The sequence below is a fragment of the Gastrolobium bilobum genome, unplaced genomic scaffold (assembly GCF_033153095.1).
Source record: "Gastrolobium bilobum isolate Gb01-03AN ecotype WA unplaced genomic scaffold, APGP_CSIRO_Gbil_v1 utg7478, whole genome shotgun sequence".
NCBI lineage: Eukaryota > Viridiplantae > Streptophyta > Magnoliopsida > Fabales > Fabaceae > Gastrolobium > Gastrolobium bilobum.
The window spans coordinates 128,485-146,544 of NW_026897341.1; the positions used below are offsets into that span (position 1 = coordinate 128,485).

General features: G+C 39.8%; 1 protein-coding gene across 1 annotated transcript; it reads left to right on the forward strand.

Annotated features, from left to right (window-relative positions):
* The first annotated feature begins 1,383 nt into the window (after positions 1-1,383).
* Positions 1,384-4,916, forward strand: LOC133306130 (nascent polypeptide-associated complex subunit alpha-like). The gene is made up of 4 exons (XM_061506411.1): positions 1,384-1,403; positions 1,488-1,572; positions 4,122-4,236; positions 4,780-4,916. The coding sequence occupies exons 1-4, from the start codon at positions 1,384-1,386 to the stop codon at positions 4,914-4,916; spliced, it is 357 nt and encodes a 118-aa protein (XP_061362395.1).
* The last annotated feature ends 13,144 nt before the right edge of the window (positions 4,917-18,060 follow it).

The following is an 18,060-nucleotide window of genomic DNA, read 5'->3' on the forward strand; positions in this document are numbered from 1 at the left end:
CACAAACACAACTAATTATAAAAGGAGAGAGAAATGATGAAGGTTGATTGAGATTATGATCTAACAATATTGGAGAAAAATAGGTAAAGTAGGCACAAAAATAGGTAGGTATAATATCCTATAACATCTTAATATGTGAAAAAGAAAAATGAACCACACTAGTTTAGCAGAGTGTGCCTAAGGATCAAGTTTTAGATTCAATTTTGGAGAAATTCTTTAAGACCAGAGGCAAAATCTTTGTACTCTACGCCTTTAGGGGAAAGTAACTAGCTCTAGGGTCACACTCCAAGGACAAAGTGATTAGAGAGAATTGAGGAGGAGGAAGAAGAGGAAAGAAGAAGAACAAGAGAAAGAAGATATAAAGAAGAAGAGAAAAATGAATCTATAATTATTATGCAATATTCATATCATATTTACAACACTCCAAGGTCTCAAAATCTCCCGGTAAGAGGTCCCTTGCTCTTTAGACAATGAAGACTTAAACAGACCCATATGATTCCATTTGTACGCGCAAAAAATTTAGAGGCCCAACAATAGACTTCACGTATCTAAACGAAATTAGAAGCATTGAGATCATTTAATGCCTATAAATAGGATCACTTGGAGATTCAAAATAGACTTGTTTTTCAACTTTAAGCACCATGTAGCCCCCTCATATCTCCTTATTCCATCACTACTATTAATTATCATTCACAATTGGGGTTTGCATTTGTCATTTAACATGACACAATAAACTTTCCTACACACACAACATTTTGTGGGGCCCATACTTTTTGAAGAAAAAAGAAAAAGAAAAAACTACGGCACACAAAACGAATCTCTATAACATTACACAATCACTTTTCCTACAACATAACTCTTATAAAATCCTTCACCATTTATGATACAATGCAACTCTCACATTTAATTGTTGTTATCAATTTTCAAAGACCCTTTCTTCTAGTCTTGTCACCATTAATTGCTCCATCACTTTCTCAAATTTTTATGCTTTTATTTTCTGGAATGGTTGAGTAAAAAAAGAAGGTAATTATGGTTGTGTCGATGGTTGCAAGAGAAGCCAATGGAAAGAAAAGTGTGACTAAAAATCTAAGGCAAGGGACAATGTGGGGTGGGAGTGGTATAGATTAAAAACAAAAGGAAGGTGTATATTGTAACAAAAAAAGGCATGAAAAGAAGGAAGTTGCATTTCAAAGGCGCTGGTCAACGTGACTAGTATATCTGTATTTAAGAAGAAAAAAATCTTTTCAGATACGTGATATCCTTATATAAATATTTGTCATAATATCATCTCATTTTTCTGCAATAAGCCCTTTGTACCATATACCCTAATTTCAGCCGTTTCGAAAGTTCTCGAATTGCATTCACCAAGCAAACGTCATTGGCATGGAACCCATCTTCAACCAGTATGTATATTTTTCATATTTCATTTCCATGTTTCATTAAAAAATTTCATTAATTATTTATCAGTATACCTACTTACAATGTAGTCGTCGCCAGTCATCGCTCTCCAATATCACTGAAAATATTGATCAAGTCCCACCACCATCCTCTCCAAATATCATCAATGACAAGGTAATTCTTTTCCTCTTTTGTTGTTTATGCTTTAATTAATTTTTGATTTCAAGTGGAAATCAAATATTAGGTCATTGATAGTTATTGATTAAATTGTTTAAATATATTTTGATATGCATACAATCGATGCTTGATAATTTGTATCTTGTAGTACACATGTCGTCATAGCATTGGGTGCAGTGATCGAGATCATAGCAGATCTGGTTTGTTGCATTGTTGTAAAGGATAGATTTGGACCGTAGTGAACCGATCTTTTAGCATAGGTTCACCTGGTGTGTATCCTTTTTTGTGGTGTAGTCACCTTTTGGAATTGATGTTAGTTTTTTTGATTTCCATGCGGTGTTATATTTGGGTGCTTGAATACCTACCAATTTATGCCATTCTTCAAGGGTTACTACTGAAATTCTTGATTATCACCTATGAGTTCCCTTCTTTAGGGTTACTCCTAGGGTTCTTGATTATTGTCCAATGTGTGTCCTTCTTTAAAGATTACTACTGGAGTTCGTTACTACAACTTGATGTTTGTCCTTCTTTAGGATTATTCTTGAGGTGGCAAAACAGGTTCAACCTGTCATGTTCGCCCGTTTAACCCGCCACAAACAACGGGTTAGGTTAGAATTTCCAACCCGCCAACCCGCTTGGACCCTCCCCTCTTAAGGGCGGGTCAAAACGGGTTCAACCCGTCGTTACGTGGGTTGATCTGCTATGTTATTTTTTTATTTATTTTTTAAAAATATTAATTAATGAAATTTTGTACTCCTCTTTTGTTATCATTTGAACCTTTTACATCTATGGACAGTATAATTTATTTCAAAAATTCATTTTTCTAATATGTTAGGGGGTTGGCGGGACGGGTTGGAGTGGGTTAAATTTTTTAACCTACTTTTAATAGTGGGGCGGGGCTAATTAGGTTATTTTAAGATAGGTTGGAGGAGAGGCGGGTCGGGCCGGGTACCCGCTTTTCCACCTATAGGTTCTTGATTATCATTTATTGTATGCCCTCCTTCAAGGATTAATATTAACGGTTTTTCCATCAGTTCCTTTATTTGGTCGAGACCCGTTAAACATGTGTCGTACTTCATAAAATATTACAAGAGATTTTTCCCTTGGTTTTGATTTGTTTTTCAGGGTTGAATACAGTGACCCTAGGGGTGCCTTGAAACATATGCGACTTAGTAAAATATTTTTGTTTATTTGTTTGATAAATACTTATAGAAACTAAATAAGCGGGTGCATTAGTGTTTTTGCCACTCGGGTGCATTATAAGCATGATTCGTGGCGGAGCCACTTGGGAGGTAGGTGGTGCCTTGGCACCACCTAATTTTTTAAAATGGTATAGATTTTCTTTAAAATTTTGAACAACTTTAATTTTAGTTGGTTTTCTAAAAATAATACAATATTGGCACCATCTGATTTTACCTGGTGAAATTTTTTGGCACTACCTGACTTTTTTCCCTGGATCCACCACTCTGCATGAAATGCCTCCTTTCCAACCAAGAGGCGTGTCTTGATGCTCATTTCCCCCATTGCTTGGTACCTCTTTTGTATTGAAGGCATCTTGCTTACAAAGATTCTTGTTGGGACCCTACAAGAAGTAAGTCAGGAAGTTTCATGTTGGCCTTGCCAGTATGTTGAGTATTCATTCTTTCGGTTGCAACCAGAGAGCTCAGCGATATCACAAAGGCAGTTATGGTGGTTGTGACTTTTAGAATGCCACCAACTTAAGGGTGGGAAGCCATGACCACTTTAGTACTAATGGCAACACAGGTTGCATGGATCGATCTTCAAGTGGTCTTCATTCGTGTCTTCAGCTCTTTTAGAGGAAGGGCGTTTGGTAGAGAATAATTTGTTTTTATCCGAGAATTTCGATTTTCAGAAATACGATTTTTACATTCAGTTTACGATAATATTCGAAAATTAAAAATTTAGAAAAATTCAGTTTCCCAAGAATCCTGGAGAATACCGCGTACCAAACACCCCAAGGTTCACCATGATGGACGAACAATATTCCACCTGGGTTTGTGCTAATTCTTCTTTGTTGTGTCAATCGTGGGTTGCTTTCAACCATTCATCATTTGATTGTTGCTCTTCGTTCTCCAAATTCGATGTCAAACTCGATTTATGAGTAAGGTGAAGTTCTTATGGAGGGGAAAGCTGTGTATTTGGGGGCATAAGCCTCATGTTTGTTGGTTGGTCAAGTTTTCTACTTTAGAGCCTATGAGCCTTTACTCTATACGCTAAGGTGTAGGCCTACTATCAAATCTTGTTGGAGAAGCATTTCTTTGCAAGGCCATAACGTGATCAAGATGGTTGCAATGTAAGCACTACGCGACACTGTATTCATCTGCTATGTTAACATGCAGGGTTCGAGATGCATTTTGTGCCAACTTTATGGGCCGACTAATGAGTCATGCATGAATATAGAACACTTTCTTAATCTATATATAACATTATATTTTGCATTTTGTTTTAGGTTTATTTCTTGATATTAATATTTCCATCGTACTTTTCTTTTCTTTTTTCTTTGTCTTTCTTTTATTTTTCAATAGTCTGAAAAGTTTAAGCATGAAAATGAGGAAGACAAGATGGAGAAGAAAGAAGAAGATTATGATTCTGTAAATGAGGATGAGGAAGAAGATACTGGGAGTGAAGATGATGATGATGGTATGAGTTTTTGTGACTTCATATCTTTCGTTTCCTTAAATCAATGCATAGACATAAATATATTGTTGTAATTTTGCAATGGGGTATATTATGTATTTGCATGACCCTAATACTTTTCTACAGTAAAATTTAATGATAAGAAGACTAACTGATTTGATAGTTGATTTAAGGTTAAATACTCAACTTGTTGACTAAGAAAAATGTATAATTTATTGTGCTGGAACTAGGATTGTAATTTTGTTTATCAAAATATTTATTACAAATTATGAACAATTTCACATCCTGTAGACATAATATTTTGAAATTTTGAATCAGTTCTTCAATGTTTATTAAAATGGGTATTAACGTAGTTCCTTCATATAATTGTAGACATCAATTTGGTTTTGAAATTGATAATTATTTGTACTATGAAAAATTAAATTGATGTCTAAATTTTTTGAAAGACATACTTAATCTCCCGTGTATCTCTAATTTGACTTTTACTCTCTTTTATAATTTTACAATATTTTGAATTGTGAATAACTTAAGATAATTGAAGTGTAGATGAGTTTGGACTCGACCCACGGGACATTGATTTGATGATGTCAGAGACTGGGCTCTCTTGGAACAATGCTGCAAAGGCGCTGAAGGATGCTAACAATTGCTTTATCACTGCCATCATGGAAAATCAGAAGAATTAAGGAGCTTTCAGTTGTTCTTTATTGAGTACTTATCAGATTATGGTTTCTAAGAGCATTTATATGCTTGAAACAATGTGGTCATTTAATTTCCTTTTCTTCAATTGAACTGCAAATAAACTTGGGATGGATAACAATTTATCATGATAGCCAAGATGTTGTGTTTTTTTGTCCTATTTTAAACACAATGGAGTATCCATAATCCTTCATGACACTGCATACACCAAATCGGGAAAGCTAGATGATTTGTTCCCAATAAATTTTAGCTTGGTTTTTTTATTTTATTTTTTATTATTTTGAAATATTCTAATTTGTTCATCGCTTCACGACTAGTTCGATTCAGAGAGGATCCTAAGATTAATGCTTTAAACCCCTCCCAAAGATAGTACTGGAGAGGATCGAACACATGCGTTCACCCCTACTTACTCAGTTTCTTGGCACCAACTAATCATCATTTAATTTTTAACTTGGTTAATTGAAGTCTCTTGTTGAAGGTATATATCAAGGGCATGGTCCCATTTTTCTTGAAGGTAATAAAAAAGTATTGGTCTCTTGATCGAAAGTTCAACTGGTGTAACTAATATCTCATGGGGAGATATTATTCTTACATCATTTTTCTTGCGTTACTTTTCTTTAAGTTAATAATAATAATAAAAAAGATAAAAAATACTTTACTACTATACTTTTTCTTTTGTTCTTTTTTTTTTCTCTAAATAAATAGGTATAAAAAAGTTGTATGCTAAAATTATTCCCCTGTCTCAAATAATTAGATTTGTTTTAACTAGAAATGCTAGTAACATATTTTTTAACATTTTCATTTTAATATGTAAGTCTCAGTTAGTACCTTAGATTCACTTTTTATTAGTATGACTCATATGAAATATCACGTAATAATAATAAAAAAGCAGCGAGAATGGTAAGGATCTGACACATGACAAAAGTACAAGCATTCTTGTTGGGCAGCCCAGTGAGATTAGCCATCTGGACAATTTTTGCAGATGTGGCAGTCTGACACATTGACCAGCCATTCTTGCTACACAGCTCAACGAGAATGACTGCCCATGCAAATGCTGCCACATGTTCAGTCCATTCTCGCTTGTTGGCATAGCGAGAATGTGACATGGCATTTTGACAAAATTTAATTGGAACGTGGCATATAGGTAAATACTATTCATAAGAGTGGCATAATGGTCAATGTCCTAATATGTGTAGTTTTGGAGTAGAGTAAAACATTATGGTTAAAGACTTTGAAGACTGTACGGAGATCCGTGAAGTGACTGATGAAATAGAAACATTTCTCGTTAGTTTTGATATGATGTAATATGGTCCTTTTCAGATATAATAGTGAACTTAATTTCTGAAAAATGTATAATTAAATTTTAAGTATGTTTCATTTAAGATATGATTGTGCTTAATACTATACAGTGTTAACACACTGATACGTAGCGAGGTGTTACAGGTGGAAGAAGTATATCTATGTAATACCAAGTGGAGTTGATTTTTTGGTTGAGATAAGCTATCTAGGTTTAAATCTTCTTTTCAGTCTAGGGTAAAGAAATTTTTTATTACGATGTCAACATATATATATATATATATATATATATATATATATGAAATATAATATAATATAATATCTTGATATGTTATATGTAACAACATGTTATGTACTGTGTTGTCAACATTGATAATGATATTAAGCGTAGTTACAATCACAACAGTTCATCTAAAAATGTGAGTAAATTTTTTCCTTTTCATTACGTAAGCATTTAAAAACAATAATAAAACGTAATGATGACAACTGTGATCATAACTGGAATCTAAATGCAAAATAATTAAAATAATTTTCTAACTATCGTACAATGCTTATCTTAAGTCACTAAGGGGTTCCCATAAACCTACTTAGCATAATTCTCACTTTTACGGTTTTTACATAACTGAACTTGGTTCAGTCTTTTGGACATTACGAGTGATTTAGTGGTTACAAGCCTCTCATATTTTAGTATGTTATTCTACACTCAATTATCTTTTCAACAAAGTATCACACGTCCCATAAAGTTCTCATTTGCTCTGGTTATCACCGTTTGAAGTGGGACAAGCAAAGCTGTCAGCCAACCCCAAACAGGACACCAAACATACCCTACCTTTTCTGCGATTCTGAACAAACCACTCAATCAATTGCTTTCACTTTTTTATACAGTAAACTAAACACCTCAAGCTTTAATTTTACATATCATGAGCCTAATTTGAAAAATAATTGAGGTGGGAATAATTTTTACAAAACAGTGACCCAACAGCCCCCACGTGTGGGGCATTTTGTACAGTCTTCACTCAAATGCGTCTATAAATCGCTATACAGTCTCAAATTCTACCAAATTTTGACACAATATGATGTATGACACGTCCCTATTAGACCTTTGTGTAGGGAGATATGCTCTCCCAAATTCACCCTAAAAAATATCATTTTATATAAATTTCGACAGCATCTTCTTTGCTTTTTCAATTTGTCAAAAGTGTGTTATTATGCCTCAAGGGTACCTAATAGACAAGGGTGGCACTCAAGGACCAACAATGCCTTGGTGCACTTACAACCCACAATAATTTATATCATTACCTCAATTTACCATTCATGACTTACTTTGTCAAAACTTAAATCATTTCAATTACATTATCCAATTGCATGCATTCTTATCAATTTACATATGAATCATAACCTAGAATAGGCCTATTGCTCTTTCATCACATACATGCTTCAAATATTACACAAGATCCATAATTTACAATTTACAATTCTCCTAAATGATAAGCATAAATACAAATAAATCCTCAAAATACAACATAATGAATCAACTAGACTTAGGCAAAGTATGGCATGAAAAAATATAACAAGATGCATAATCCTAAGGCAATATACAATATTCATGCCCTAAGTCTAGCCTATGCCAAATGTGGCCTCAAAATACAAAAGCTCCCAACTCCAATTGCTTATCTTGTGGGCCTCTTGCCCATGGCTCCAGTCCCGCTACAACTACTTGAAATAATGCCCCAAACACGGGGTGAGATATACGAATATATCTCAGTAACCCAGAGGTTCTGGAGATCACTCTGCCCAATGGTTCACTCAGATGTAATATCAACAATGAATCATAACAACCAAAAAGGGATAAAGCAAGGGATTTAGTGAAGTGGAGATGTATAGGGAGAAAACGTACGATGAAGCTGGAATGGTCAATGCCAAAACCACGCAACATTCGGCCGATTGGCCTCGACATATAGCCTATGGGCTCTCATCCAAGGATGTGTTCTCAGAACATCAACCAAGGCACCCACCACCAATACACTCGAGCCATTCCTAGAGTGCTCCTCAATGGATAACAGCTCTATGACCCCAGGTCAACTAGAACTCCCTCACGGAGACTTATCTAGTGGAAGTCCGTAACACCATAAGGCAACTATCTACTGGCCAGAGATACGGTACACACTAGGTACCCAATATACATACATATGCATGAGCATGTTATAATTGCATTATTGACATACAACCTCCAACCACTACCCCCAAGGGCATGGAGGAGCACACACAGAGATTAACCCAAGTACCAAAGGATTATCTTATTAAAGCTCCCAAGCTAGGTAGCTCCAATACAAGTTACACCTGAACTTGGTCAAACCAGAAATGCCTAAACAAGGTCATTCCCATTCCATTAGAAACACATAAAACCATACAATTGGTTATTCAAGCATTCATGCAATTTTCCATAAATACTCACCACAATCCTTTTGGTCAAGGACCAAAGGCAATCCATCAAGCTCACTGTTCAAAGATCACGTCCTTGGGAGGCAACCTACAATGACTACACAAGGATCATCAATCCAATTGTAAACTAAGTTGAAATGCAAAGCATTTCACTTCCCTATCCCACACATAGGTTCGACCATTAGTCTAATAATACCTAGCCATGTTGTTAATTTTATTACAAGGTTCCAATAGCTTCCTATGCTCACCACAACACTAATTCAAGTCCTTAATTTCATTCAATTACCATTCAACACCATTTTTCCTAACATACCTCATTATGGCCAAAAATCACATCCACACACATCCAATGGTTTTGCTTCCAATTCACATGCATCACACCAATACACAACCTATTTAAACTTAGCTCCAATCCTCACAACACCAATTACATGAATTTTACAACATCCATCTTATTTCTCCTCACTTGGCCGAAATATGCATGCATGTATACCCAAGAGTTTTCAATTCAATTTCACACTTCCACACATCTTACAATCCTATAATTAACCCATACAGTTACTCCACAACTGAATTACACAATCACACAACAACCTCCATTTACAAAGTCATGCATATCCATCATAAAATTTGTCTAAGTTATCATACTTTTCATCAATAATTTTCATGAGCTCAATCATCATAAAACATCATTCTAAGACACTTTTATCTAATACACATTTTCAATTTGAAACCCCCAACCACATCAATCACACAACACATGCTCTAGGGTTCATGAAATTCAATCCAACAATTTATCCAATGAAATATGTTGAAACTTACCCACAATCAAGGCCTAGGACTCCACCAAGTAATACCCAAGCAATGGCTTGAGCAACAACTCCAAGAACACCCAATCTCTTCAAATTTTATGGGAATGAGTCCAAGTTTCCTCTCAAAATAGAGAGTTTCAAGACTTGAGAGTAGTATGGTTGGGTTGGGATAATTGTTTACTTAAAGTTTGATGACAAACTTTGTGGATTTTGGTGAGTTAATGTGTAAGAAATCAAAGCTTGAAGATTTGCCCACTAAACCTCCATGGCCGTGGGTTGGAGAGGAAAGGGAGGAGGGAAGTGGAGATGCAATAGTGATTTGGACAAGTGGCACAAGTCCACTTAAGTAGGGTGAGTCCCACTACCACCTCGTGTTATTCAAATTAATTCATTTCTCCCGCTTAAACCACTAAACTCCAATTAATTCCTAGACTATTTAGAAACTTCAATTTTTAAAATTCACCAATTTTCTTTAATTTCCCTTGATTAGATGAATCCGAAGTTTTCCGCATCACAGTTTTAAGTTGTTATGTGCACTGTGGGCACGCTTCCCCAAAAACCCTAGTTTCAATCAAATTTCATCTGAAATCATAATTCTTAGTCCTATACATCATTTTTAACTTATTCTCAAATCTAGAGCTCAAAATTCATTTGGCACGCTTTACGGTGCAACTGTACCTCTGTATTTTTACCTGATAAAAATACTATTCATCAAATTTCCAGAAACTTGCCTAACCACTCAATTTTTAATTCTGAATCCATTTCCAGAGTTAGTTTTCCCATTTGAGGCTTAGCATAAAGTTTTTCCTCCTTCAGCAGTTGCAACACAATCCTCAAGTGCTCAGCATGCTCTTCCTCCGTCTTGGAGTAAATCAAGATATCGTCAATGAAGACGATCACAAACTGATCCAGGTACGGCTGGAAAATCATGTTCATGTAATCCATGAACACTGCGGGTGCATTGGTAAGTCCAAACGGAATCACCAAATACTCATAATGACCGTATCTCGAACGAAACACTGTCTTAGGGACATCCTCCGGCTTCACCCGAATCTAATGGTATCCGGACCAGAGATCAATCTTTGAGTACACACAAGCTCCCTGATGGGACGTAAATTTGTTCCCATCTAAGCCCATTTTGATGGCAAAATACCATACGTTCCCTCAACTGATGAGCAATGTAACACCCCGTGTATACCCGGAATATTAACATTACATCGTATTAAGCGATGCTTAATTAAAAATGCGGAATATTCTTTTTCTTTTCGATTATGACGTCATTATCAATTACCAACTTGATTACTTAATCAATTTCATAAAATATCGCCTGTATGTAAATTGCAATAAGACATCTACTGAAATACCTCAATATATAGATAAAGTGTGTATCTAAATCACGGCATTACATCAAGTAATCCGGACAATATCCTGGTACATTATTACAACTCCAAAAGACTCAAGACATAAACAAGACATGACAATACTATGTGTCATGGACAATCCCCATGCTCCCCAAATAAACATAGTAACCAACGAGTCTCAACATAAAACTCCAATACATAAACTGAAGCTATAAGCATAAAAGCAGCATAGAAATCCAGCATCCAATCATGGCAGCATAATATAACAGCAATCTAACTCAGCTCCGGCCTCCTGCCGCCTGAGGTCTCAACATTACCTGACCCCAAAATAAGCATTCTCCAAACGTGGGGTGAGATCTCTAAACTAGAAATCTCAGTAAGACAAGGGGTCCTCAAGGATCTTCCACCCCAAGCTCACTTACATGTGCAATATAAGTTCAAAAAGCATTTATATCATTATCAGTTCCAAAACTATGTAGTGCAACAGATATCTATGGCATGTGTGTAATCACTATCTACTGGCCAGAGAAATGTAGGAATACGTCTATTCCCTACATGTAGTACAAGGAACACCGCTTGCACCTCACCCACAGCCTCACCCTATTGTATGTTCTACATACTCAGGCTTACCGTATAGGTGGAACACCTCCATGCATATCAACAAGGCACTAACATACAATAGCTCAACAGCATTTCCAAAACATCAAAAGCATGTAAAACAGCATGCATATACCATATCCCTATGGGACATGGTGGAACCACAACATCGCTAAACCGAGGACACGAAAGCTTACCTCTAAGCTAGCTATCCAATGCCACAAGATCAAAGTCCAATCACAGCAGATCACAATCTGATATGGATCAAATATAAATCAATAAACATGTACCACATGCATACAATTAAAGACAACATCTTTTCATTACGTTTTCAAGTCTTAAAGCTTCTAACAAAGCCACAAGCCCTTAATCCCATGATTCTGGCTTAGTTCATTAAATACAGAAGTTCAACTTCATCAATCCAGGGTCTACAAACCCCCAATAGCCTACTGTATGCACAACACAGCTACTGTTCTGCGAAATCCCAGAATATCCGGATACTCCTCGGGACCATATCCGGATATACAGATTCACATATCCGGATATACAATATCCAGATATACAATATCCACATATCCGAATACACATATCCGGATATCATATTCGGATATCAAATATCCGGATATTACACGGGCAGATATCCGGATATTTCACGACAGAATGCAGTTTCTGCATTTTCGTGAAGATATCCCAAAAAGGTTCACTTTTACCGATTTTAAACACCTAATCATGCATTTCTAGGCGTGTTCAGCATTACCCAACAACAAGTTATCATCTTTTAACCTTAACATGCATCAAGCTTCCATTTTTAATCCTTAAAACTCAAGTTAAAGGTTGGTACACATACCGCAGCTCAAAACAGAAGGAAAGGTTGCCCTTTGGAACTCACAATCAGTCTCAAGCTACTGTCACAAGAGGATGCACGAAAATGGTAAGAAATGTTGACCCTTTAGCACCAAAGATCAACACTTGGACCACCAAAAACCCAAGACAAGGCTTCTTTCAACTCAACCACCAAGCTCAGCCCCCAAACAAACAAGAAAAGTGGCTGATCACTCAGAAAAATGGTGTCTTCCAACCTCCCAAGGCTCACTCAAACAAGAATAAGTGTTTAGGAAGAAGGTTTTAAGGAAAAACAAGCATAAAATGATCACAAAGTCTCAAAATGGAGTAAATGGCAATGGAACAGTATAGGAGGTCAGCCACCAAGGAGAACTCACGCTGGTTTTCTGGTATCTAGGGCAATGTGCCCTTAGTAAGTGTATTTATAGCCAAAACTCACTTAAGCACACAGTATTAACTTTAATTGCTACGCTTATCATCTTAATCCCAAACTTTGGATTATGAAACTACATAATTTTCTAAGATTTATCATATTTTTCTTATATTTTTCTGAGCACCTTTCCGATACTCACTTTTCAAAGCCAGTACCGGTTTCTAGCATCAGTTCTCATTATTTGGACTTGAAACTCGTTTTACAAGTCCTACATATTATTCTAGTAATTATCATGCACTTACATTAATTTTCCAGGATACTTTTTCGGTACACATTTATACCGACTAGCAGAACCAGTATCTGCACTTTTCTTCCGAAAAGTGACTTTCAGCATTCTTAATCACTAATTATGATTATTAAGCCTCATAAATAATTATTAGGTTCAATTATGGAATCATTTTCTATTTTCACATAATTAATTAATTAAATACCTTAATTAACGGTGCGGGTTCTTACATTCACCCCACCTTTTTAGGATTTTGACCTCAAAATCAGAAACATACATGGTCGAAACTCGGGATACTGCCGGAGAAGCTCGTCCTCACGCTCCCAAGTACACTCCTCAGGAGTTCTTTCGGTCCACTGCACCTTGACCATTGGAATGATCTTGCTCCTCAGCTGTTTCTCGCCACGATCGAGAATTCTGAGTGGTCCGACGGGAGTCTTTAGGTTCTCCCGAACCTCCACATCATCCGGTTGCACCACGTGCGACGGATCTGCTATGTACTTCCGAAGCTGAGACACGTGAAACACGTCGTGGATGTTAGCCAGGTTCGGAGGCAAGGCAAGCAGGTAGGCAACAGGTCCTACCCTACCAAGGATCTGGTATGGCCCAATATATCGCGGGCTCAGCTTCCTCACTTCGAGTGCCCGACCTACACCGGTGACAGGTGAAAGTCTCACAAACACGTGCCCACCCTCACTGAACTCCAGCGGACGATGCTTGACATCATAGTAGCTCTTCTGGCGATTCTGCGCCTGCTTCAACTTTTCACGGATCATCTGGATCTGCAAGGTGGTATCTTGGACAAAATCCAAGCCAAAAAGCTCCTTGTCCCCAACCTCAGACCAACAAGTAGGAGTCCGACACCTCCTACCATACAGTGCTTCGTAAGGCGCCATGCCCAGGCTAGCATGAAAGCTGTTGTTGTAAGAAAACTCAACCAACGGAAGGTACCTATCCCATGCCGAGCCCTGCTCCAACGTGCAAGCTCGCAACATGTCCTCCAAGGTCTGGATGGTCCTTTCAGTCTGTCCATCAGTCTGAGGGTGATAGGCGGTACTCAATCTCAACTGCGTACCAAAATCCTCCTGCAGCGCCTCCCAGAACCGAGATGTGAACTTCGGGTCCCTATCACTAATGATACTCTCGGGCACCCCATGAAGCCTCGCAATCTCGCGGACATAAAGCTTGGCCAACTGCTCTGTAGTGAAGCTCACCTTCACTGGAAGAAAATGGGCAGACTTCGACAGTCTGTCCACAATGACCCAAATAGAGTCACAACCCGCCTGAGTCTTCGGAAATCCCACCACGAAGTCCATGGAAATACCTTCCCACTTCCACTGTGGTACTTCAATAGGTTGAAGTTCACCAGACGGTCTCTGATGCTCAATCTTCACCTTCTGGCAAACCAAACACTTGGACACAAAGATAGCAACCTCTTTCTTCATGCCCGGCCACCAGAAGTTCTTCTTCAAGTCTTGATACATCTTAGTAGCACCAGGGTGGATAGAAAACTGACCCTTATGGCCTTCTGCCATAACCTCCTCTGTCAACGGGCCTCGAGGAACTACAATCCTCTGCTGAAACAAAAGCAATCCATCATAATTCCAAGACACACCGTCTTGGTTCTTCACATAATCCAGACACTCTCTCTGAACTTGTGCCTCTTTAATCTTTTCAAGCAGCTCGTTCACCACATCAGATGCTTCCAATCCGAGAAGTACACTCTCACACGGAGCGGTCACTGCCAAGTTGCGGAACTTCTCAACCACATCGAAGTTACCAAGTAACAAACTGGATGAACTACTGGATTTCCGACTCAAAGCATCAGCTACCACATTGGCCTTGCCAGGATGATACCTTAGCTCGAAGTCGTAGTCCTTTATGAACTCCATCCATCTCCTCTGCCTCATGTTCAACTCCTTCTGGTCGAACAGGTACTTCAAACTCTTGTGGTCACTGAACACCACAAACCTCAAACCAAAAAGATAATGCCTCCAAATCTTGAAAGCAAACACAATAGCAGCCAACTCCAAGTCATGAGTAGGGTAGTTCTCCTCATGAGGTTTCAACTGCCTCGAAGCATAGGCAATCACTTTGCCCAACTGCATCAACACACAACCTAGCCCCTTCCCGGAGGCGTCGGTGTAAAGCTCAATATCAAGCGCAGGATCAGGAAGGACCAACACAGGAGCAGTAGTCAGTCTCTCCTTCAACTCCTGAAAACAGACCTCACACTCGTGAGTCCACACAAATGGAGTCTCCTTCCGAGTAAGGCGAGCAATGGCAAAACCATGGTGGAGAATCCCTTGATGAACCTCCGATAGTAACCTGCCAAACCCAGAAAGCTCCTCACTTCCGTAACTGTCTTGGGTCTCTCCCAATCCAGTACGGCCTCAATCTTGTTCGGATCCACCGCAAATCCCTCAGCAAAAATAACATGCCCAAGGAACTTCACAGACTTAAGCCAGAACTCACATTTGGAAGGCTTCGCATACAGCTTCTTCTCTTTCAGCACTTGCAGAACAGTTCTCAAATGCTCCACATGCTCTTCCTCCGTCTTGGAGTAAATCAAAATGTCGTCAATGAAGACGATCACAAACTGATCCAGGTACGGCTGGAAAATCCTGTTCATGTAATCCATGAACACAACAGGTGCATTGGTGAGACCGAACGGAATCACCAAGTACTCAAAATGACCATATCTCGAGTGAAATGCGGTCTTCGGGACATCCTCCGGCTTCACCCGAATCTGATGGTATCCGGACCGGAGATTAATCTTGGAATACACACAAGCACCCCTGAGCTGATCCAACAGATCATCAATCTGAGGAAGGGGATACTTGTTCTTGATTGTCACCTTGTTCAGCTGCCTATAGTCGATGCACAATCGCATTGTCCCGTCCTTCTTCTTCACAAAAATAACCGGTGCTCCCCAAGGAGACACACTCGGTCTAATAAAATCTTTCGCTGAAAGATCCTCAATATGCTTCTTCAGCTCTGCCAACTCCGGTGGCGACATCCGGTATGGAGCTAAAGAAATCGGCCCCACACCAGGCAACAGATCTATGGAGAACTCTATCTCCCTCTGTGGCGGAAACTCAGGAATCTCCTCAGGAAACACCTCGAGGAACTCCCTCACCACAGGAATGCCAATGATATCCTCCTGTGTACCACTCACCAAACCTCCCAACATGACATAACCAAATGCCCCTGCTCTCAAGGCTCTCCTAGCCTGCAGCAACGAAATGTACGGTGAGGAACTGGCTGTGGAATCACACGGAGACAACATTACACGCTTGGCACAACAATCAATCATCACACAATTTCTGGACAGCCAATCCATGCCCAGAATAACCTCCAAGTTGGCCATCGGCAACCCTATCAGATCTACCGAGAACTCACGGCCATCCCACTGAAACGCCACATCGCGATGAACAGTGGTAGCATCACATCTTTCTCCGGTGGCGGTAGTCACCCGCATCGATGGAGAAAGCACATCACTGGGCAACTCAAGCCCCACAGCAATCGGGGTAGCAACAAAAGAATGCGTAGCCCCAGAGTCAAAAAACACATCAACAGCTGATGAACCAATCGTAACAGTACCTCTGACAAGGTTCGGAGCTCGATCCGACTGCTGACGATCCAGAGTATAAACTCTCCCAGAAGATGGTTGCACTGCCGGTGCCGAAGTAGGTGGAAGGGGAACCATCTGAAGTGGCACTGCCTGCACTGCAGTAGCCCTCGCTGTCGTTGACGGACAGTCTCTGGAGAAGTGGCCCTCCTTGCCACACTGAAAGCAAATCAACTGGCCGGTAGAGCACGGCCCAAAATGAGTCTTCCCGCATCCCGAACACCTGGGAGCAGGAGGTCTCGCTGCACTCCCCTGAACAGAAGTCCTCTTGAACTGACTCGGCACCTGCCGAGCTGCCAACTGTTTACCCTTGTTCTTGTTCCCAAACTTCCTGTCTCGCCAAGAAGTGGAACTACCAGCTGCAACCTTCGTCGCCTCAGCAACCTTGGCCTTACTCGAGCTGTAGTAATCTTCAATATCACGACACTGCTGAACCAGTGTCCCAAAATCCCTAGAAGCAGAACCAGCTAGGTAACCAGCAATATCCTCACTAAGTCCCCTGCGGAACTTAGCAGCCAAAAATGTAGGAGTAGGCCTCGCCATCCTGAAGTGTGCAAACTTCACCAACTGGTTGAACTTGGCCAGGTACTCGTCCACAGACAACGAGCCCTGAACCAATCTGTCAAACTCTCCCTGCTGCCTCTCCTGAGCGTCATATGGAAAGTACCGACCCAAGAAGAAGTCCTCAAACATAGGTCAAGTCATCACATGACCCTGCATCTCGTAGACATGAGAAAGGTTTGTCCACCACTCATGGGCATCGCCCTCCAGCATGTAAGTAGCGAACATCAACTTCTGCGGATCTGTGCACTGCGTGACCCGAAAAATCTTGTCTAACGCCTGAAGCCAACGTGCCGCAGCAACAGGATCAAAAGATCCATCAAAGGCAGGTGGCTTATGCTTACGGAAAGCATTCAGCCGGCGATCGATCTCATCACGATCCTCAACAAAAACAGGGACGGTCTGCATGGCCCCCGTAAGATGACTGCCATCTCCCATCTGACTCTGAGAGTCATCCTGCAGACTGAGTGGAGGTGGTTGTGGTGGCGGCGGTGGAGGTGGTGGCGGTGGAGCATGACCAACATCAGGGCCATTCCTCATCTCCTCCAACATGACTCTAAACATTGTCATGTTCGCCAGACGGTTGGCCTCCAACACGTCCTCAGTGGCCTTTCTGTTCGCCTCTCTGATGGCGTCCAGTATGGCCTGGTTTGCCATTCTCATGGCCTCCTGGTCGGCTAGTCGGGCCGCCTGCATCTCAGCTAATGCAGCCAGGACAGGATCGGGCCGATCCTCCGAAGTCTTGCGGTTTCTCCCGGGTCTTACCATGATTCTGCACAAGTTACACAAATTATGAGTTGATCAGGCCCACGCAATGTGGGCACATATGCATTATCATAATAATACTCGATGGAGCAAACACACAAAACAGACACAACCAAACATCCTAATCATTGCAATACATACAGGCTTTTCCCTTGAACCGTTGC